Genomic DNA, 24192 nt, shown 5'->3' with positions numbered 1-24192 from the left:
CAAGTATCCTACAGTAGCCTCAGCACTCATCTAGCTCTTAACCCAGGAAACCAACCTACGTTCAAAAGTCCTTGTAGAATCTGTCCTTCATTGTGCTGTAGCAACAATCCACTTTGTATGAAGAGAGGAGCATCCTCAGGGTTTTTGCATCCATTGACCTATATGTGGAAAAGGGTATATTTTCCCTTGTTTCTGGAACTTGGAGTACAAATCCACAGAGAACCTGAGTAAACGTAACTTTCGTGGTTAAAAAGTTCAGACTGCAGAAGGAAGACATTTCTGAGAAACAGATTTTAGTCTTTGAAATAATTAGAATAAACTGAACAGATTCATGACATTATTTGTAAGCCAGTCATTGTTCAGCCTTTGTACTTGGAAGAGCAATTATAACTCCTTTGGAAACATCCTTAGTTGAACTCTTAAAATAATAAAAACACTCCTCCATAAGACCACATCAACATATGGTTTTCATAATGACAGCACAAACAGATCACCCACTCATCAAACACATTTAGGAAGAAGACAGGAACAAACAAATTTTCTAAAGATTATATACTAGTCCTGATCAATCAGAAAATAAAAAAAATCTAAACTGAATTCAGGAACTGCTTATGGACTATAGAATACACATATAGTACGCAAAATTCAAATTAGCAAAAACAAATACCAGAAAACACTGTAAAGCAAAGTTTATAGACAATGTGCCACTAAGTTTTATTTGAAAAATACTGAGCCACTGATACAGACCCTTATGAGCCACTCACTGGTTTAATTTTTTTCTTTGGTGATATGGCATTAGTAAGAAAGAAAGAGGTAAAGTACGTCTCCACTAGTGATGATCACTGTCAGAATATCATCCCTGGTTTCACCACCTCCCTGGTAACTCCAGGGTGAGGTCCCAGCCAGACAAGAACTGGTGAGTGATGTGCATCCCTGATGCAGTTCCCTCTGGTAGATGCTGCTGTGTAGTGACTACATGAGTGTTCACTGTTTTGAGATTCTCGGACCCTTGTCCCCCTTCTGTGGCTGCAGCCACCTTTAGGTTTTAGTCAGGTTTGTTTTTTACAGATGACGTCTGTCTTTCTGCTTACTGCATCTTTTTACACAAATGCTGGAAATCATGCCAAACAGCTGCTTCTCCATAGCCTCTTCCTCTGGAAGGAGACAAACAGATCAGTCCTGCATGACCTATGCATGCAGCACACGTGCAGCTTTGTGGGGTTGAGCACTGAGAAACAACTTGGCTGCCAGCAGCAGCCAGCACGGCTTCCACACAATCCTCTGTGAAAATTTCAGCTAAATTTTGGTGTACAGGAAAAAGGGAACAAACAAGCTCCACATGCAAAATGAAGTTTGCTATCTGACAAATACCATGAGAGAGCCCTCAGTATGAAACAGCATTTTTAAAAAGTGAATATAAGCAGATTCCTCCAAGAGGCAATCCTGCCTGCACGTAGGTCTGTTGTTCTTGCTTGCCCTCTTCCAAGCCAGCGTGCTTTGTGAATAGAGGAACAGACTGGAAAACTCCCCATGCTAGTTTTGATTCCAGTTTGGACCAAGCAAATCTCTCACATTTTGTTCTCTGAGCAACTCTAGAATAAAGACTGAATAAGAACAGAATTAAAACATTGATGGCTGGCCTAGAGCCCCTGTTACTATGCTCTCATGGGTGCTGCAGCCTGTAGGGCTGGGCAGATGGCATCAGCACCAGGAAGAATATGGCAACCAAAGCTTCTGTAGACAGAGCCAGAATGTCTTGATCATTTGACAACACACAATGAGTTAATGACTGTATGACAAACCAGGTTTCCTCCCGTAATCCTTACCCATGCCACTTTTAGTTTCAAAGTCAGGACTGCTGCTGCTACAGATCTTCAGCTTGGAATTATGTCCCAGAAAGCTTCAGCAGACAGCACTGCCTCTGTTCTGCCATGTGCTGAAAGCTCTGCATAATAGTTCTTGGTCTTCTTTAGTGGGGCGTAGCTCTCAGTCTGCAAAAGTCATCGTGGAGTCCTTGGAGAGACCACAAGTGCTGAAGAAGAGCAGTGGAAATGAGTCATGGTGGGTGGAATACTTCCAGGGAAACAAACATTAATGAAAATTAGGCAGAAAAGGTGAACGTTATCTGTCTTTGAACAGTTTATCAGAGGCAACCTCTGCTTTCAGTTTTATCAAACTATTTTTAACGTTTTATCAGAAATCAAGACTTGAGTATTTAAAAACTGGAAAAATTAACAGTGCTACAGTAAAAAGTGCTGCTATACAGTTTATTATTATTGAGCTCTGTAAGGTAACTAAATGACAGTCTGATCCTTTGGGGAATTTCTCAAGACTTAATCTTTGTTCAAATAAATTGTTTAAGCTTGATTTTATATTGCCATTGTGAAGTTAGGGAAAGTCTTGGTGATGAAGTACCGTTACCTTCTATGAGTGCAATAAGAAATGCCTCTCTAATTTGTCAGTCTGCCTCCCCAGTTGCCAGAGGCCTCAAACTTTGCTGGAAAATTACCCTTGAAAAACAAATCCAGTTCATCTGATCTCAGGGCCAGTAAAATAAACTAGTCCTTTGGCCAGAGAAATGTTATTTCAGTCTGCATCTAGGAAGGGGATACAGCCACAGGGAAGGGGGGAGTTGGTGCCAGCCCTGTACTCTGGGAGCATGTTTTCAGTTGTCTGGGGAAAATTCATTTAGTTTTATTTCAGCCAAAAACAGGAAGAGCAGAGGAAGCTGTAGGAGGGAGAGGAGGCAGAAGCTTGGGGTGACCTGAGAGCAACCAGATGTTTGAGCATGTTACCTACGACTAGCAGAGCAGGACCTGCTTGAAGGATTTTCCTTGCCAGTAGTGACTACTGACATGAATTATCTTTTCTCTTGGTGTGCTGTTTGGTGTTTACTCATTACAGTTCTGTATTGGTTTTTGTTTCTTGCAAGAAAATGAAAAATATTATCACCACATTTCCCCTCAGTTTAAGATTTTTAACCTTTTCTTGGTGTGGAACTTCATGAGCAGAAAAGTCTGAAATTCCCTGGGCTCTTTACCACTCAGATGGCATTTTTGGAGAGTCCTCAACTTTTTCAGTGTGGATTGTTTCTAAATCTGCCCTGCCCAGTTATTATCCTATCACTGTCAGCTTTGTAAAAAGCTATGCAAAATAGTTTTATTTTTCTCTTGTTTATGTGCACTTACACTACAGAAACTTCATAGGAACAGCTGTTAACTGTGGAGGTGGTACGTGGGATTGATTCATCATCCTAGCTTCTTTACAACAGTAATTCCTTACATTTTCTTTGTGAGACAGACTGCCAGAAGGTGCCCTATCAGTCCATGTTCTCTCTCTTTGTCCAAGTACTTGAGTGACATTGGCAGGGATCTCCTTAATACCTACAAGATAAAAAAGGGAACCGGGTTTTTGCCTCTGAAGGACAACTTAAAAATAAAATACATAATTATATTCATGACCATGGCTAAGGGCTGGTCTCTAAAATATTACAGTGCTAGGTTCAGTTCCCTTTTTCTAAAATTTTACAATATAGATATACAGTAGGCCAAAGGCTACCTCCATAAAGTTTCAAACCTTGTATTTTTTTACTTGTAACAAAACTGCAAATGAAGATCGCAAACTTTGCAGAACCCTCTTTTAAAAAAAATATCACGGTATACATGAGAAAATTATTTATTAAGCCATTTTTAAAAAACAAGAACATGACAAGAGCTGCATCTCATTGAGACCTATATCACATTAAAGGTGCTTTGCAAGACTTTCTGCTTTTATAAGGCTCTCAGTTCCCCTCCCTAGCCTTTATTTGCCTAGGTAATCACAAGAAGCCTCAAATTTAGCTCAACGCTCCGGTCTTTATTAAGCATTTTGCCTGTGCAAGGTTAACCTGCATGAGTCCCAGCAGTCATCTTTTGCAGCCTGCTCCCACCGTTTAAGTCTCAGCAGCCTCCCGGGGAGATCCTAAGGCACTAATGAGCTCGGCTTCACCAAACGTGCGCTCTCGCCGCAGAACCCCACTCCCCTCTTGCTGGGATCTCAGCGTTGGCCACGTGCGTGGCACCCGGGCCGTCCAAACACATTGATGGGATTTATACAATAGCATGAAGTCGTGCTCAGAGCTCTTGTGTTGCCCTCCAAATCTAGTAAGGGATCAGACGTGAGATCAAAAGACTTAATGGGTAATCAGCTTGCATTATTCACAACGTTGGAAGCAAAACAAAGAGGAAATATCAGTCTTCCCCCCCTTACTTTCTATTTTTACTTTCTTACTTTTCCAGGTTGGGGTTGTGGGAATGTATCCTACCCCAGCCTGACCTGACACTAACTGTTGTTTTTGTTTAAAAATTAAAATGCAGGTGCTGCAGATCCAGTGCATCTTGCTTTGGAGTCGCCTTTCATTCTTGCCTGTTTAGAAGCCTCTCACAGCACACTAAACCTAAGCTTTTTCTTTTTGTACCTATTAATTTAATCCTTCAACAAGGGACAATTTAAACTCCTGATAGTTAATCTAGACAACAAGAGACAGCCCTTCCTCAGCCTCTTCCTCCTTTCCTCATACATAGATTGTGGTGAGAATTTCTAATTGAAATTTCATTAGGATAAACAAATCAAGATGAAAGAGATTATTACAGGATTAGAGGACTTCAAACTGGAAAAACATGCATTGTTATGATGATCAAAAAACAGAAAAAAAAAATCACATAACTAAATAACACATAACAAAGTCAAGAAAAGCAACAAAGGAATGTTGAAGACAACCAATACAAAGCAAGCTACCACAGCCTCATCTGGAGAGGGCACAAAACAGAAGGATGTGTATCTCTTAGTGTAGTAACTACAGGGAGGAGGATCTTCATTTTTACGTCTTCCTAGCGCAACACAGTTTGGATTATGGCCCCTCTCTGCCAGGCAAGCAATAAAGAGCAGGAATAACTCCTGGTGCAAGCTTTCACTCCTGCTCCAAAACCAATCCAGTGGCTGTTGCTGCCATGACAGGAAGCTGAGCAGTGTGCTCAGGTAGCCAAGAAGGCCAATGGCATCCTGGCCTGTATCAGAAACAGTGTCACCAGCAGGTCCAAGGAAGTGATTCTGCCCCTGTACTCAGCCCTGGTGAGGCCACACCTCGAGTCCTGTGTCCAGTTCTGGCCCCTCAGTTCAGGAAGGAGATTGAGGTCCTGGAGCAGGTCCAAAGGAGGGCAACCAGGCTGGTGAAGGGACTCAAGCACAGATCCTATGAGGAGAAGCTGAGGGAGCTGGGGCTGTTCAGCCTGGAGAAGAGGAGGCTCAGAGGAGACCTCATCACTCTCTACAACTCCCTGAAAGGAGGGGGTAGCCAGGGGGGGCATTGGTCTCTTTTCCCAGGCAACTCTCAGCAAGACAAGAGGGCACAGTCTCAAGTTGTGCCGGGGGAGGTTTAGGTTGGACATTAGAAAGAATTTCTTTACTGAGAGGGTGATCAGACATTGGAATGGGCTGCCCAGGGAAGTGGTGGATTCTCCTTCCCTGGAGATATTTAAAAAGAGACTGGATGTGGCACTCAGTGCCATGGTCTGGTAACTGCAGCGGTAGTGGATCAAGGGTTGGACTTGATGATCTCTGAGGTCCCTTCCAACCCAGACGAATCTACGATTCTATGATTCATAACCTCCAAGAGCCAAGCATCTGCTGCCTTCTTGTAACAGCCCTTACCCAGGATCTCTACAGACGAAAAACCCAAATCCCTTCCCACATACGAGAAGACATTTCCCTGCCATTTGCTGGCTTATCAAACAATGAATAACAACATGTCCAGTCTGTTTTTTAAAAAAGGAATCATCTACTCTTTCCAATATGTTTATTGCCAGGTTATTAAAACTGCATTTACCAGGTTAAATCTGCGGAGAATGTAGATTTCGTTCACATGTATGACCTGGTGAAGAAGGCTTGCGGTGTGTGATGCCTTCATTTTCTATAATTAACCACACAAGAAGGTTTTAAATTCCAGGTTGTCTGTCCCAGCTTGGAAGTCTGGTCAGCAGCACAAACGAGCTGTCACAACTGGAGTTTCACAGGTGTTTGATGGTTAGGGGGCTCTCTTCTGCTTTTGTTTTTTGGGTTGCTAATTGTGGGGTTTTTTAGTATCTGCAAGGTAAGCATGCCACGTGTCTTCACTTGTGAGGTACAGAAGTGAACTTGCTTGTCACAGGTATGTGGTCAGGTGGTGTGTGTCGGGTACAGTGTGAAGTTGTAGCCAGGGATTACAGGGAAAGAAAGTAGTTTCTCTGTCTTTCTGAAGCCACAGGGAAACTCCTTGTTTCTAAAGAGCCTTTGAGCATGAAGCCAAAACGTGGCCTGAGTTTAAATTGCCTACCTCCTCTTGAAAAATTTGTCCCTGTGGATCATTTGAAGAAGGCACCTATGTGCACTTGATTTGAGTGGGCTTGGGGTTTTTGGTACAGCTGCAGAAACACAGTTATGCCAAAGATCATGGGGGAGGGAGGGGCTGATCAAAAAGCCTTCCAAAGTACTCTGGGGATCTCTGGAGCCACTCAGTTTGTTGTCTCTGCTGTGAAGGCTGTGAAGTTTGCAGGAAGCAAGTGGAATTATGAAGAGGTGTTTGCTGTGCTGGCAATGAAGCCAGGCAGGCAGGCAGTGCCTAAAAATCCCATGCAGCCATAAGACACTCAGCAGCCACGCAGAAGCAACTGAGGACCTGGTTGAACTGCTCACCGTGGCTGTGGTTGCCAGAGACCTACTGCACCATCCACAACTGGTATCCCTTGGGAAAAGTCTTGTGTTAGGAAGTGAGAGTGTCCTGATCCCAGAAGAGATTCCAGAGTCCTGCAACCTGCCAAAAGGTCTTTTTCTGGGCTCCTTCCCAAACTGCTTCCTTTCAGCTTGTAACACTGCACTGATCCAACAGGAGGGGTGCAGAAGGAGGCAGGGCTGCCTGGTGCAGTTGTGTGGTACACCTGGGTGGGATCCAAAACTAATGCAAGGACAAATACCTTGCCAAAAATGCTGCAAAGGTTTGTGGACTGGGCAGCATGTAGTGTGAATGCACTTGATGAGACGTGGATATCCTGAGGGTACAGCACTGTGGGGCACGGCCAAGAGAAAAGTGCAGAGCTGTGCATTTTACCAATGAGGAAAGTGAACCCCGAGATCAGAGGGACCTCAAGGCACAGCGTTAGGTCTGGAGTAGTAGCTGGGCTGCTAATGGCATGTGAGATGCAAACACAGCCTCACGGGTAAGTCACAAGGCAATACCCAAACTTCAGACCAAAGTCAAGACCCAGCATTTTGTCAATGCACACCCAAGGATATAAGACAAAATCCATTCAGCAAGCACACCACTGCTTTCTAGTTCCAGTCCCCAAGTTGATGCAAGCCCAAGTTGCATGTAGAATATAATGCAGTTTCTAATATTAATCTTTGAAAAGTATCGAGCATATAAATATCTCAATTCAGAAGGGAAATTACTATCATTGTATAGGCATGAGGAAAGTCATCTGTGAAGGGCTGCTGCATGACCAGTTAAAAACAGTGAAAACAAATTTTAAGAAGTTGAACAACAATAAGTAGAAAAATATCCCAGCAATCAGGCTCATACAATCCGAACACAATTTTCTTGTCCCATCCCTCACTTTATTGGCATCTGACTTGGAAATCTTGCACAGACTTCAGATTGTCTCTGACAGGCATGGGATTCTGAGATGACAGGAAGCAAGGTGTCTGTAATGACCATCCTGAAAATACCTCCAATCTATTATTTATCTGCAGTCTATACAACAAACGAGAAGCGAGAGGTTTCAGGAGCTTCACTGGGAGGCACTCAGAAGAGTAAACTGCAGTAAAAAATTATTTTCTGGGATCTCCATGGGAGACAGAAATAAAGGTGAAAGCTGGCCACACTTAAGGCTTGCAACTGCATAAAAAACTGAGAACTGCCAACACAGATAGGTCTGTCTGCATTAATGGAAAATGCTCTCCTGGTCTCCTGGCGAGGAGATGATCTGCTACAGCAACTGCTGCCACGTGTCCATACACACAGGTATAAACACCCATAAACAGTCCCAACAAGTTGGGAAGACCCTAAATGCCTGGAAAATGGGAACCTCTTCTAGGGATACTACTGTTGCCTTTTGTCCGGTTCTGGCATTGTGAAGGAAGCCAGGAAAGCAACTTTTTAAGTTTCATTAGCACAGTGCCTTCCATTGTTATTTATAAGCACGGTGGGTTATTTATAACCCACCAAACTTTGGTGGGTTTTTTTAAGTGCTAATGTTAGTTAAACACAGTTAGTTCCACAGTTAGTTGGAGCACAGATCCTATGAGGAGAGGCTGAGGGAGCTGGGGGTGTTCAGCCTGGGGAAGAGGAGGCTCAGGGGAGACCTCATCACTCTCTACAACTCCCTGAAAGGAGGGGGTAGCCAGGGGGGGGTTGGTCTCTTTTCCCAGGCAACTCTCAGCAAGACAAGAGGGCACGGTCTTAAGTTGTGCCAGGGGAGGTTTAGGTTGGACATTAGAAAGAATTTCTTTACTGAGAGGGTGATCAAGGATTGGAATGGGCTGCCCAGGGAAGTGGTGGATTCTCCGTCCCTGGAGATATTTAAAAAGAGCCTGGATGTGGCACTCAGTGCCATGGTCTGGTAACTGCAGCAGGAGTGGATCAAGGGTTGGACTTGATGATCTCTGAGGTCCCTTCCAACCCAGACGATTCTAGGATTCTATGAAAAGATTGTTATTCATTTAGCACTAAAAGTCAACAAGCTTTTTGTTACTGATTGGGAAATTAATTAAAAAAAAAAAATATGCCCAAACACGAAAAATCCAAAGATTTTAGGTGTTTGTCAGAAGAAATTGTAAGAGACAAATTTGTGTTTCAAACAAATATGGATTTATTGAAAATCTGAAGGAAAACAATATATTACCCTGTTCTGTCTGGTATGCTACCACCTGATTATCATGATGGCCAATGTTTGCAATAAAAATCAGTTAATAAGCATGCCACTATTTTATATGCTAACTGCAAATTTTATGGGCTAACTTCAGCCTCAGAGCTGTTTAAAGAAGTACCTCCACATAGAGCATAAGGCTGGTGTAATTAAGGGGTTAATTAGAATCTTAAATGCTTGCTTTGCATGTTGCAAGATACCTCTCGCTCTATAAAAACAGCTTCATGACATGAAAAAAAAGTGGATTTTTTTCACTATAATTGCAGCCTGAGAGTCCAAATAAGAGACTGTAAGCATTTTTAAATAATCAATTTCCAATTATATTTTTATTATTTGTATAACTTAAGTCTCTTGCTTTTTTTTTATGTTCGTATTGCCACAATGTTCCTGGAGCTGGACTTAATGCCTCAGCTATCTCTTTGTTATGGCTGTACATGTTGTGCGGAGCTGTCCCAAAATAAAAACGGGGAAAGAAAATTGCGTGGCTTTTAGCCCACCAAAGCAACAAGAACCGCACCCACCGGTTTTGGGTTTGGGTTTTTTTGTGGTTTTTTTTTTTTTTTTTTTTTTTTTTTTTTTTTTGGTTTGCTGTATGGTTTTTTTTGTTGGTTTTTTTGTTGTTTTTTTGTGAAAGCTTCACGACTCACACAGACTTTAAGCTTCGTTCTCGGAGGCGTCTTGCGTTTTGTTTTTGTTTTCTGGCGTAGTTTGGAGGGGACGCTTAACACCCATGGCAACACGGCGCGTCTCCCAAGTACCGGTACCGGTACCAGCATCACCAGCACCACCACCGTGGTAGAGGCGCTCCTCAGACCTGCCGCCTTAGGCCTTCCAGGGCAAGAGGGGACCCCCCGCCCCCGGTTGACCTCAGCCCCCCAAGCCCCTTTCCATCCCGGACAGCAGAGAACCCGAACCCCGCAACCCAACTTCGTGGGCTGTCCCGCCGCCCAAATGGCCGCTTGGTCCCGGAGGAACTACAGTCCCCACAATCCTCCTGGGCGTCGCGGGACCGCTACGTCACCCACCGCCCCAGGGGGAAGACCCCCGAGCACTCTCCGTGCGGATGGCGCATGCGCGCTGCGGCCCCGTGGTGAGGGGCGGAGCCCCGGGCCCGGCGCCCCTGTCAACAGCAGCCAACATGGCGGCGCGGAGGCACCGCACCGCCTCAGGTCAGTGGCCTCTCCGGGGGCTCGGACGCGTCCGCAGCCACGCGTCCAGCTCCGGCCCCGTAAGGAAGAGCAGAGGAGGCGTAGGCTGCCGTCCGTTCATCTCGGGGGTGTGTGGGGGGGGAGGGCCGCCCGATCCCCCCTTGCCGGTGCCCGGGGGTGAGGGGATGGCCCGGGCTCTGCCCCTCCCCCTCCTGACGCTCCCCCCTTCCCCCGCGTTTCTGCGCGAACGTTGGGGGAGGGGGCGGGGCGCCTGCGCGCCGGGTCTCGTGCTTGGTCGTTGGGCTGCGGCCGGGCGGGACCAAGGGCCGGCTGCTCCGGTACCTCTGTCCCGGTACCGGCACCTCCCTCTCTCCCGGTACCTGCCCCTGCCCAGTCTTCGCGGTTTAATGGCCGAAGCGCCCGTGACGGGGCGGGAAAGAGCGGCGGGCCCGGCGGTAGACGCTGTCGGAGCCCTCGCAGCTAGCCCGGGGACGGGTAGCTCTAGGTGCCCGCCCGGTCTGGAGTCGGCGAGGCCTCCTGTGAGGCGCTGGGGGGGCTGCAGGGTGCACGGGGGAAACGAAGAGCGGCTTCACTGGTGTCTGCCTTCCCCCCATCTTGTGCCGTGCGGATGATCGAGGGCACTGGTGTAGCCGTGTGTGACACCTTTTTTGCACAAGCGCGGTTTTATGTGCGTGAAGAGTATGCGTAATATTGTCCTGCGAGGAAGGGGCCATTTTTTATCAGTGGAAAATCATAGAATGATAGAATGGTTTGGGTTGGAAGGGACCTTAAAGATCATCAAGTGCCAACCACCCCTGCATGGGCAGGGAACCTCCCACCAGACCAGGTTGCTCACAGCTCCATCCAGCCTGGCCTTGAACACTGCCAGGGAGGAGGCAGCCACAGCTCCTCTGGGCAACCTGTGCCAGTGTCTCACCACCTACACAGTAAATAATTTATTCCTAATATCTAATCTAAATCTACCCTCTTACATTTTAAAACTTTTCCACCCTGGGGCTATTGTAAAAAGTCCCTCCTCAGCTTTTTTGTAGACATTATTCAGGTACTGGAAGGCTGCTATAAGGTCTTTGGAGCTTTTTCTTCTCCTGGCTGAACAACCCCAACTCTCTCAGCCTGTCTTTGTGCTCCAGCCTGCTGATCACCTTTGTGGCCCTCCTCTGGACTTGCTCCAATGGCTCAACGCCCTTCTTGTGTTGGGGCTCCAGAGCTGGACAGAGTACTGCAGGTGAGGTCTCATGAGACCAAAGTAGAGGGGGAGAATTGCTGGCCATGCTTCTTTTGATGCAGCCCAGGATTCATCTGGTACCTCTTTGTTCCTGTACTTGAACAGGTAGGAGATGCTTGTTCACCTTTTCTGTGCCAGTAATGGATTTTATAGATTCTTCCTTCACTCCAGTCTTCCTTGAAGATTGTGGCATAAAATCTCAAAATCTTTGTTCTATGAGCTGCTGGACCATAGGGAACCTGTATTCTGCAACTGAAACCATTGGATTAGCCAGTTAATGCCAAAACCAGTTCTGTTAATGTTTAGGGTTTTTACATAGATTGTTAATTTAATGTATAACTGAGTAAATAACTTTCACCTTTTTTTTTTTTTCCTCTTTTTAAGAACATGAAAGTGATGATGATTCCTATGAAGTGCTGGATTTAACAGAATATGCACGACGTCACCACTGGTGGAATCGTGTGTTTGGCCGGAATTCAGGACCAATTGTAGAAAAATATTCTGTAGCTACTCAGATTGTGATGGGCGGTGTGACTGGCTGGTGAGGAAGCATCACTTTTCCTAACTGTCCTAGACCTTTTACTGGGTTAGAAGATCCCTTTTCAATGCTATTTGAAGCAGATAAATGTATTTTCTCTGAGAGGATTTCTTTTGTCATTGATCAAGGTTATTCACGTGTGAACAATTTCTTAACTCATTACTCTGACTCATCATTCTAGTGTTTTCTGGTATTGGTAAAACAGTTATCTAAAGGAACACGTACCACTTACTGTGGAAAGGATTTGGGGAGATGTCAGAGCTCGAAAAGTACAAGGAATGAATGGAAAATTACTGCATATAACTTTTTTTTGTGTGGAAAATCCTATTTCCTCCTAGTAAAGATATAGAAACCTTGTTATGATACTATGGCTAAGATCTATTTTATAAGTAAGAGAAATAAAGTAAAAATATATGTGGTAAAATATACTTTTAATTAAGAGCCCCATTTTAGAGAGACTTTTTTCCCCTCTAAATTCAGCTGGAGCTGTTTTGAACAAATTAAGTCCGCTCTCATGTTAGCTGAAGAGATTACAACACCACAGCATAGTAATGCTAAAATAATGCATGGTAAAAGCCAGGAAGTAAAGATGAGAACTTAAACTGGAAAGCCTTAGCCACTATGTCAAGAGATTTGTTATTTGTCAAAGGTGTTTGAATCGTATTTGTCAGTTCCAGTACTCTAAAAAAATTAAGTGAAAAACAACATTGTGGTAGCACAGTAACTTAAAAAACAGAATTAGCAGTATTTGGAAAATTAAATAGACTAAAAATTAAATTGCCATGTCCAGGCTCATTATGGCTTTGAGGAGTGTAGGCTTAGCTTTCAGTCTGATTCTTTTATTTACCTCTGTGGCCTTCAAATTAGTTTGAAAAGTTGGATGTGTATAAATAAGCTCTGAAGCTTCTAGGGAATACAGCTCATCTGACATCTAGAAAAACTGGCTGATTGAAGGATGTGGAAACTGCACATTTCAGTATCTGTAGGTGTACAGACTGCTGTGTGGGTATTCATATGTATAAATATGAATACACTGTTCATATGCAGGGGAGGAAAATTGCCTTCAGTGTGTAGGCTGAGGGGTTGGGGGCAACTCAGAGACCAGCAGTTGTAATCAAGAAAATTATGGAACCATTCAACACCCAACTGTGTAGGGCCCTGAGCAACCTGCATTAGCTTGGAGGTTGGGTTGGATGTTGCAGCTGGGCTAGTTCTGGGAGGGTAGCTGGGCCAGATGACCTTTAGAAATCACTTCCTGCCTGAAATATTCCATGGTACAAAGACCTGTGCTGTTCTCTAGTGGATGAGGGAGTGTTTGGATACTGTGAATGATCTGCTAACCAGCAGATCCATTAAAAACAGACTAAGGCTGTGGCCCAGTAGAGGGGACCTGCTGATTTTAACTCTTGTGGTAGTGAAGTAATTTTTTTTTACCAACTTTTAGTAAAGTTACGGGTTGTGTAGTTAATATACGTGATGGCATGACCTATTTACCTTCTGTTTGGGAACATTTATAATGGCCCTTTTGTATTATTACCTTGTGCTTTATTAACATGCTACATTTAACAGCAGCTTTTGTGTATAGACAATGCCTGGAGATGTCAAGCTTACTTTAAAGCCATGAACTAGCAGCCATTACTCACGTTGCCTTAGACATGATTAATTAAATACTGTTTGTGTTAAATATTTTAATTTAAAAATGAAAAAATATGAAATGCATTTGCTTTGCTAAATGAAAAAGTAGTAATAGCTGTAGTTGGGAATTTTGGAGTGTGGCATTGTTGAGCAGACAACTTCATTGGACTGGGTTTTTTTGTTTTGTTCTCCTAAGGTGTGCGGGATTTTTGTTCCAGAAAGTCGGAAAGCTTGCAGCAACTGCAGTAGGCGGTGGCTTTCTTCTCCTTCAAGTATGTAGAATTTCATGCTTTATAAGTTGGCAAATGTTATTTACTAAACAATAGGGAAAACACAGCTGTTGGGTAAAAATTAATTAGGAAGGTTTCTTATCTACTTCATCTTTCTAGTCTTATCGATCAAAAATTACACAGCTGGAATATTGTGTACAAAAGAGGCATGTCTTAAAATCAATGATTGATTTATCAATCATAAGCATCTGCTTTCCCCTGTAAAATAGTTCATAGTAAGCCAAAAGAAACCTCTGTGCAGGAACTGAGATGCTGTGTGTGATTCAGTATTGGCAGATTAGAGGAACTGCCTGCAAACCTATGGTTAGGGAGATCAAGGAATTTAAGCAGTATTTATTTTAAGTAGGTTTGAGAATTTTATCAATGCTTCAGCAGAAGTAGGCTGCTTTGGCAGTTGCTTGGAAGGCTTGCTTTGGTCCCATTATGAAGCCACGTTTTTCCTCTTTTCTCCCTCTGCTATATTTACTAGTTACATCTATTGAACCTCTGAAGTTTTTTGGTGATTTCTGGTAGCTTCACTGCATTCCTCTGTTCAGTTAGATTTCAAGTTCGAAAGTTTTTAGCGATGTTACCTGGCAAGACTTTGGGTATTTTTCATCAGATAATGTGGTTAGGGGAGAGCATATTTCCAAAAAGCCTTTAAATTAGATGACAAAAGTTTAAGTGAAGGAGAATTTTACATATCCTTCTATGCGATGCCAGCTAATTCTTCTTTTTTAATGGCATTTTTCATGTCGTGACCTGTGAGCTTGTCATTTTTCTTTAAATCATTCTAGAGGAAATAGACTGGTGCCTGCTTAGGTTCATGCAAATAATAAACCGTTTTTGAGATTATATAGGCCATCTTTTTTTTTTTTCTTTCCAATATTATCCAGTGGGTTTCTGAAAAGCATATCCCACTTTCAGTTATTCCTTTGATTGTAACAACTGTTACAGTCAATTATTGATCAGGAAGGCTTGCATGCTACCTGATTGTGGTTGTGTAACATATCAAAATGTCAGAGCTGTGTGAAGTACTTTTACTTCCTTCATGACCATACTGTCTTTTTGGTTTGGTTTGGTTTTTTTCAACCTCCTTGTTGAAAATATAATTGAACTACAGTGCTTAAACTAGACTATATGCTCTTGCAACTCTCTTGTTTTTATGATGTTTTCAGCAAATGCAAACTGTATTTTAGTTTGAATCCCTCAAAAGCACACGTCAACACTATCAAAAGTCAAAGAGAAATAATTCTGCTATGAGGCTTTATAGTGTTTGCACTCATTCTGCTTCACCAAAGTGCACTGATGACCTTTTTAAACCTCCTGGAAATCATTGGTTATTGGGCTTGTACCTAAACATACAGATGAATTTATAAGGGTTTTGAATCTGAACTGGTTTAGAGTCATCCTGATGTAAATTTTTGGCAAAATATGCTATGCCAGCAAGTGAATCAATTTGATAGAGTATTCAGGACTTCTTTAGCCTGTGATGTATATTTTGGATCGTGAGGGAAGAATGAAATATTTGTATACACACAGATATATACAATATGCAGCATGTACAATGTACAATATAATATATAACAGAATATAATATATAATACTTAATATGTAAAATATGTAATATATATAACATATACAAAATATACAATACAATTTATATACAGTATATCATGTAATATAATATAATAGTGTGTGTGTGCAGGGGATATTGGAAGTATTTGTCATAATTTTAATCTAGTTGACCTAAAGATTCAAAATTCTTTCCCACTGTTGTATTGCATTGGTCTTAAATTCTTTTTACCAAACTATGACTGCAGGTGTCTTCATTAGTACTTCAGACTACAGGAACCTGAAAAGTTAAAACTAAGACATGTAGCCAAAATAAAATAGAACTTGCTTAAAGCACATTAACTGTGCAGGCTTTTTGTTTGGGGAGCTTGCCTATTCATAAAATAGATTTGCCATGTGTTTCAGCATCTGATTTCTTAGTTGATCTCTTTTACAGTGTATCTGAAAAGGAATATTATCCAAGAGGAAAAATTAGTTGCACATTTTGATTGAGTTGTCTATATCTTTAATTAAGTAAAATCAGATTCTCTTGGAAGGGAATGAAGTCAATGCCTTGGTCCTTCATTTTAATTCAAAACATTTTGCATTTTAAAGCTGTCATAAATTCTATAGTGTAATTACATTTCTGTGGTCTTTAATTTTTTCATTTAGAGATCACACATCGTTATTTTAATTTCCCTGTGAATACATGTTTGGTGCTTCCCCTGAGTTGGCAGAGGAGCATTTCAGCACATGACTAGAAATTTCCTTTTTATCCATAAATTACTCTGAAGTAGGAGATTTTATATCAACTTCTGGTTGCAATATTGATGTAATTACCTGCTAAAACAAGAAAAAGAACTGCAGACGGCTAAAGCCCATTCACAGAAAATTTTGAGTCCTGAAATTAAAAAAAAAAATAAATTTCTTCATGTTGTGATGACTTTGTCACAAGAAATAGAGTAGGGAACTGGAAGCAATACAATTCTGGAGTGTCAGTGTGTACAAGAAGCAAAAAAGATTTTTTCAGATTTGTGAAAGGGATCTAGAAGTTTTTGTTAGTACAGAATAAATGAAAAGTACTGGAGAAAAGAATAAAAATTACATTGAGGAACTTGCATCAGTTTTTCAAGATTAAGATCTGTTATCACATTTTTGTGCTGTATATTTCAACATCTTAATTTGAGGAACCAAGTTGACATAGATGTAGATCTTCAATTCTGCTCTTATCAGACCAATAATCACACACTATTTTAAGGAAAACATAATTAATTTCTCATCACAAATAAGGGATTTTCGTTGTATAAGTTCTAGTTTATGCAGCACAGAGTTTAGTGAAATCTTGAAGGGTAAGGAAGTATGAACTCTGGTGACTCTGCTATAATGAATTAGTTGAAGATAATTGTTCTTAATGAGGGTCTGTTCTCTCTCTGTTTTTAAACTCCTGTATCCTTAATAAGGGTTTTGTTGCTTTTTGCTCTGCAGTCAACATACAAATTGCACATTTCCCTCATTGTATGTTGAGTGTCCCATGCAGGGGGGTTGGAACTAGATGATCTTTAGAGGTCCCTTCCAACCCAAACCATTTTCTGGTTCTATGATTCTATTTAATTGTAAAATTGTATTTTTGTTTGGTTACTTTTGCTCTCACTAAAATATCTTGCCTTATTCCTCAGCATGCCATTGATTCATTTAATTCAATTCTTCATTAATTATTTTCTAACTTCAGAAAAGTAAATAATTGAAAACAACATAAGAAACTAAATAAACTCTTAAGGTGTATTGTCTACATATTGTATAGGGTTGGTTGATACCATACTGTACCATGATGATGTTGTGGCATCTCAGTGAAGCTGAGAGAGAACAACATGCTTCTGGGTATGGGAACTCTGTAAGAATTATGAGTTGTATTCCATTTTGTGTTGAATATTCCACGTGACATTTGATGTCTGCAGACTGAGAAAACTTTGAGTGGGACAGCCAAAGCAAATGGTAGGTGAAAGCCAGGCTTTTGAAGAAATGCCAGATTTCTGGCAGCTTCTGACATGAAATGGAGGGACACCATTTCTCTGCCTTTGTAAACTGTAGTGTCTCTGCTCTTAATGGAGTTGTTGGCTGAAGATACAGCCTCTTGAATTAAACTCCTACAAAAAAACTTTGTAATTTTGTAGTTCTTCCTTATCTGTATGTTGAAGTTACGGTCTTGTCAGATGTGTACTGCAAACTGGTTGAGTGTGATGGGGGTTTGCTACCTGTCTAAATACCTTGAAACACCTTAAAGTATACATAGGCTCTTACACTGTGTAAGCAGCTGAGCACAGGGAGCTCACACATACCTTATGGGCTTGGCTGGGCTTTTTTAGCATGAGAGATTTTGTCTTTGAGAAAACGTAAAACTCACCTATGGCATCTTACCATATGCATTTTTTCACTTTTAAAGATTTTTTTTTTGATCATCAGTCTTCATGTTTCCCTAAAACTTCTGTGCCTCTCCAGTATCACCCTCAAAATCCCTTTTAGATTCTCTCTTTTCTTTGATTACTGTAAAGAAAGATGTATTTTTAGTATTCCTACTATTCCTGCATTGAGGTATTTTTTCAATTTGCCTTCTTAGAAAAAAATCCATTATTTTTTCCACAGATTTGGAAGTTATTGAACAAAAATAGATTTTACTAATGTGATAAATATTAATTCATTATCACATATAGATACATGAAACTGTAAAAACAGAAACCTGCACGCACACACACACACACACACACACACACCATATTTATGTTTAAGAATGTATTCTTATATGTATAGATCTATCTGTCTCCTTAATATAAGTAAGTATGGAACTGGTAATGGAATATTACTATTTTAGTTTGTTGATATAGGGCCTGATTTTAAAAATAGTAGTGAACTTCAAGAATTTGTGTTTATGTATATTTACAGTTGTAAGTAAATAAGGTTTTTGTGATACATTTGGATCCAAAAATTGAAGTTTGTCTCACCAGTATTTGACTTCAGTGGGATTATTTCTGGATTTACATACAAAGTTTCATAATTAGTAAGATTGTAGCCAAAGTAGATATGGCACAGGCTTTGACAATCACTGCAGTGAAGTATAGAATTTTTTTTCTTCTCAGCTGTTAATTTTATATCCAAAACATTGTCCTCTATTGCTTTTTTCACATATGTATACAAAAACTCAGAATTAGAACTTAGGATCTCTGCTAGTAAGTTCAAGGAGAAAAGTAGAGTAACTTTTATTGTGTAAATTGTAATTGTGATACAGGTGTAACTACTAGAGAGCTAAACAGAACTGAAGAACTTCTGCCTCATCTTTTTACTGTATGAATACCAGAGCTAATAAGGGAGCCTTAATGAAATGTTTCTTTTAATGTCCATTTGCTTATATTTTTTTACAAGCAAGCAATTATATTAGCATTTCATGTATTGTGTTGGACTGAACACATCAGGTCATATTTAGATTTTGGTTTTATGAATTGGAAGGCACCAATCCAGTGCTTGGGCCTTTTTAAAATTCTTGTGGTAGTGGGAAATTCATAAAATAAAAATTACTACAGTGCACCACTTTTTATTTCCCCGGTGCATAATCCAGTGACTGGATGTGCAGTCTGCCCAGCTTTAAAACTGGTTTCATGTTTTCATACTGTCCTTTATTAGCTACCCCTGGCTAGCACTAGTGCCCGTGTGGATAAATGGCTTTACAATAGGCATGGAAGGTCAATGAACTTTTTTTATTCTGAAGTATGAAGAAGAGCAGAATATATAATGTTTGATAAGTTAATTTTGCATTTGTCCAGTGAATTTTTATTTTCTTTTTAATCTTGTGCAAAAATGGAAACTTAAGTTTACTTTCTTACTCAGGAAGTCTTTTAGGAGCTTTGTTTTTTTTCAGATAAAATCTGTCTGCGACTTCATTTTCCTTTCAGGATCATTAAATTCTAATCTGTGGTCAAGAATGTTGCTTAATTATTGTGGCTGTTGTAAAATAAGCTAGATGATCTAGTTCTAGTTACTTGGTAGAAAGAACTATATAAAAGTAAAAATTCAGTGCCAAACCTAATAAATTCTTTAAACATCTCTTCCACAGAAGTTTATTATCTGTGACATTGATTTTCCAGTTGTACCATGTGCATCAAATACTCTTATATGAGTTTGCCAAAGAAAGACCCAAGAAATCACAGGTTTCATAAAGACTTTTGTATAAGTAATTTACCTGTCAAGTCAGTGATCTGTATCTATTTGCCTTAGCAGTTAAAATAAGCAGTAATCTGTAGTTTTGATGTTTTTCTTTTATTCCAACTAATGAGTTGTTTAACTGTTCTCTAGAGCATGCAGTGATTGCCTCATTTTTATTTTTTATTAAGCTATGATTTTCTGAACATTTAATATGTGTTTCTTTTGTGAATTGACTTAAGAAAATGGAATTATTTTAAGGAACTGCCAGTGTTGGTGAAGTAACATCTTACTATTTTCCAGGATTGAATCTTGGTAAGAGAAATAAGTATTCAGATGGTGGTTAAATGTGCTAAAAATCTTATGGATCTTATGGCATCCATAAGATGTTGTCCAGGCATTTGAGTATAAATTGGCATGAACAATTCCCAAAACTTACCCATTTTGCTGAAGAGGAGAACTTGTAGTGTGCAGAGGCCGTGTTATTTTTCTACTTACTGGCTTTGTTTTGTAGAAAGTATGAGAATTCTCATGTATCAAATACTTTTTTTGTTGGAGAGTATAAATGATGGAGGATAAAAGAATAGTTTTCAGTATTTCTAAGGATGATTTGGACTAGCCCTAGATATCCTGTCACAAATAAGAATTTCCCAGTTCTGAAAAAAGATGAAATGAAAGTTTTTTCTTTGTTGTCCTTTGAACATGCTTTTCTCTTTCCTTATAAGTTACAGTAAATGCTGAGGAAAAAGCATTGTTATTGAAATATTTTATAACTAAATAGAGAACTGGTAAAATTAACAAAAGACTACTGAACTTTGTCATTGTTTGTTCTAATCTGAACTACTGTTAAGGCAGAAAATATTAGTGTTTGAAGCAGAGTACCCGCTGTATTTGGCACGTTGTCTTATCTTTAATAAAAATTAAAAAAACCCCAACTTTGTAGGCACCAAGATATTGTATTTTTGACTCATAAAATGTTAACTACAACTGCACTAAATACTCTTTGTTTTCCTAGATTGCTAGCCATAGTGGATATGTACAAGTTGACTGGAAGAGAGTTGAAAAAGATGTAAACAAAGCAAAAAAACAGCTAAAAAAGCGTGCAAATAAGGCAGCACCTGAAATCAATACTCTAATCGAAGAGGTAAGTCTAAAGTGATAAGCTGTTTTCTATCAGACAGATTTCATTACCTCCCTCTGCTGGTGATGATTAGTTGAAAATGCAGGTGAAAAACTAAGAAAACATAATTTTGATTATAACGGGAAGGCATAAAAAAGGGTCTGGCTGTATATTTTATTTAAACTTAACAGTTTGTACTCTTACTCATATGGCTATGTGTTTTGTTCACTCTTAAAGACAGCATTCAAACCTGAAAGATAATGCATTAGCACAGCTGAATACGGGACAGGGACTGCCAATAGCTTTGCCTGTTTGTGCAGATTTTGGCTAGTGAGAAAGCAGTAGGGTAATGACATGGTAAAAAGGAGAGGGGGTTGTGGTTAAAACATTAAAAGCTACAAAGCTACAATGACAAAATCCGAATCTTCTTAGTCTGTTGATAACAAAATGACTTGGTTGGAAAAGATTGTCCTTTCTGGAGAAAAGCTCTAACCAGTTTGCAACTAGAGTTGTGGGTTTTAATCTCATTTTTATACAGCTCAAAGAATATCTGTCTTCAGAATCTGTCAGCTACAGGATATGTTGAAAAGTGGTAGCCTGTGATACTGATCAGTGTCACTGAGACTATTTCATGCTGTCATTTAAGGACTTTTATTCCATAATTTTATTGTTTTCTTTAAAAAAAATACTTAGCTTGTTTTTACATGTTGTCACATTTCATACAAACAGTCTTAAATTTCTTTATCGATAACTGTGAATCCTGACTTGCATTTTGCTGGAGAAAATGTAAAAACAGCCACACTCACTAGTGCTCTGAAATTAGTAGTTTTGGTGTCTCAAATTTAACCTGTATGAGGTTGCACATAGATTGATAAAGTTTAATATGATTGAAGTGGAAGTTCAAGACAGATGTTTTTTTAGCTGCTTCTACACACAAAATAGCTTAAGCTGCCCTTCTGCCCTGTAGAAATGGGTTGGACAGGATGGAATTTTGATTGCTTCTTCTTTTTTTTTTTTTCTTTATTTTCTTCTTTTTTTTCAGATTAAATTACTTCTAATTGTGTAGTAGTAGCCAAGCAAATGTTTTAACTGTAGGATTTATGAAATGGCACATGTTTATACTTAATGAAATATTGTACACAAATGTCATTGTACATAAATGTGTTTTGAAGGATTTAGTTGTCACGAAACTGGCTCAGAATGGAGTGAAATGTGTTTCTTTTCCAACCATATAATCTTCAGAAAAACAGTATTTTTAAAATTCTTTTTCATGTGTATAAAATTTGTGGTGATTGCGCTATTTTTGCCAAGGGAGTTTGTAAAACATCTGTCTTGTTTTAATCAAAACAAGAGTGGTATTGGCATAAAATGGCTATGACAATTCTTCTGTATTTTGACTTTTAAAATGCTAACTGTCTTTTCAACATATTGTTAAAGACAGCCGAGTGTCAGTTTTCACTCCACTGGTGCCAACAGTTACCACCTAAGTTTACATGTTTTTAAACATGTTGCTTCTCCACCCTGCCCTTCATTTTGGTGTTCTTGTTTCTAGGCAATAGTATTAATTATTAAATGTTACAGTCTGACAAAACTGACTCACTTCTTCATGAATATTATTTTTCTGCTCAGTCAACAGAATTTATCAAACAGAACATAGTGGTGTCCAGTGGATTTGTTGGAGGCTTTTTGCTTGGCCTGGCATCTTAAGGACCTGAATCTTCTCTTCCTCCTGATGACACTCTTCAAAGAACAGTTGTGGTGACATGCTGTCTCAGACCAGTGTGCATCACTGGGCCTTCCCAGGCAAGACAAATGGACTAGCTAGACAACTTGGAAGCTTTTTCATTTCAGGCTTTTGCCTCTTGAAGCTTGATAAAACTAGGATTTGCTGAAAAACTGTGCAGTGTGCTCATTATAGCATTTCTGAGCAAAACTGGTTCATCTTCATTGTGACTCTTTTTTATCCATGACCTTTCAAGATCTAGCATTTTTAAAAATGTTATTCTTGGAATAGAGGTATGTAACCATACTGTAAGAAAGCAAGCTCCATTTCTATGTTTTCAGTTAAAAGTTGTTTATTTTAAAAGTATTTTTCTCCGTGCTGTGATAGATAATATTGAGGACTACATAATGTATATGATACTGTAGATTCAGCCTGATGGCTGCCCATTTCCTTTAGAAGTCATTGCAATAATCTATTAATCTGTAATACCTTTTTACAGAGTATTAAATAACAACAGATCATGAGCTTATTAAAGGTGAAAATTAGCTTTGACTCTGGCCTTTGTGTGCATAAAAAATAAAAGTCTCATGTTTGTAGCCTGCAGGCAGCTGGTACAGATATTTGCAGAGATATTTGTGATATTTCTGAGCTAAATAAGGGTCTACATTACTTTTCTACATTATTTTACATTTATCTTTACATGGGCAAACTCATTGATAAAACTGTGGCACACAGAATCATTGCAGATTCCACTGCACGTCTGATACTGAATTGTTTTATACTCAGTAAATCATGGAGGTTGTTTCATATCTCAGTAGTTGGTGAGGGGAAAAGATGATGCTTCTGTCTGAGTGCTTTGCAAGGGCCAGTACCTTGTAAGGCCTGGTAGTGTGTCAGTACAGTGTACCCTGCAGGAGCTGAAGGCTGAAGGCCACACTCACTGCCATGTTCTCCTCTACTGCCACTGTTCTCCACAACTTAGACATATTTTTTTTTACATCTGTCACGCTTGACTTTCACTGTTAAGGGTGTCAGGTATGGGAGAATGAGGGAACATACTGAATTCAAGTTACAGGTATTGGAAGCATGCCTGTTTCTTCTGAAGTCTGGGAAAGTAAAAGGGACTTAATGTAGATTTCATCTACCTGGACCTGTGCAAAGCAGTTGATGCTCTCCTGCGTGATATTCTGATCTCTAAACTGGAACGATATGGATTCAATGGATGGACCACTCATTGGATAAGAAACTGGCTGGCTGGTTGCACCCAGAGTTGTGATCACTGGCTCAGTGTCCAAATGGAGATGTGTGACGAGTGCTGTTCCTCAAGGGTCAGTGCTCAAATGAGTGCTGTATAACATCTTTGTTGGTGACATGGACAAAGGAATCAAATGCATCCTCAGCAAGTTTGCTGGTGACACCAAACTGTGTGGAGAAGCCAACACACAGGAGGGCAGGGATGGCATCCAGAGGGACCCTGACAGGCTCAAGAAGGGGGCTTGTGCAAACTGCATGAAGTTCAACAAGGCCAAGTGCAAGGTTCTGTACCCAGGCTGAGGCAATCCCATGCATGAATACAGGTTGGGAGGAGAAAGGATTGAGGGCAGCCCTGAGGAGAAGGACGTGGGGGTGATGGTGGCCCAGAAGCTCAACACGAGCCCTCAATGTGTGCCTGCAGCCCAGAAAGCCAACCGGGTCCTGGGCTGCATCAAAAGCAGCACAGACAGCAGGTCAAGGGAGGGGATTCTCTCCCTCTGCTCTGCTCTTGTGAGACCCCACCTGGGGTGCTGTGTCCAGGTCTGGAGTCCCCAACACAAGAAGGACAAAGAGCTCCTGGA

The 24192-nt window shown here is 40.4% G+C and overlaps 1 protein-coding gene across 1 annotated transcript; it reads left to right on the top strand.

The window, feature by feature from the left end:
• The first annotated feature begins 9966 nt into the window (after positions 1 to 9966).
• Positions 9967 to 22909, top strand: FUNDC1 (FUN14 domain containing 1). Its single transcript, XM_071751532.1, has 5 exons — positions 9967 to 10105; positions 11715 to 11871; positions 13700 to 13775; positions 20530 to 20658; positions 22264 to 22909. The coding sequence occupies exons 1-5, from the start codon at positions 10000 to 10002 to the stop codon at positions 22339 to 22341; spliced, it is 546 nt and encodes a 181-aa protein (XP_071607633.1). The 5' UTR covers positions 9967 to 9999; the 3' UTR covers positions 22342 to 22909.
• Positions 22910 to 24192: the final 1283 nt, after the last annotated feature.

The sequence above is a fragment of the Heliangelus exortis genome, chromosome 1 (genome assembly GCF_036169615.1).
Source record: "Heliangelus exortis chromosome 1, bHelExo1.hap1, whole genome shotgun sequence".
Lineage (NCBI taxonomy): Eukaryota > Metazoa > Chordata > Aves > Apodiformes > Trochilidae > Heliangelus > Heliangelus exortis.
Note: the sequence above shows the minus strand (reverse complement) of the source record. Positions and strands in the feature narration are given on the sequence as shown.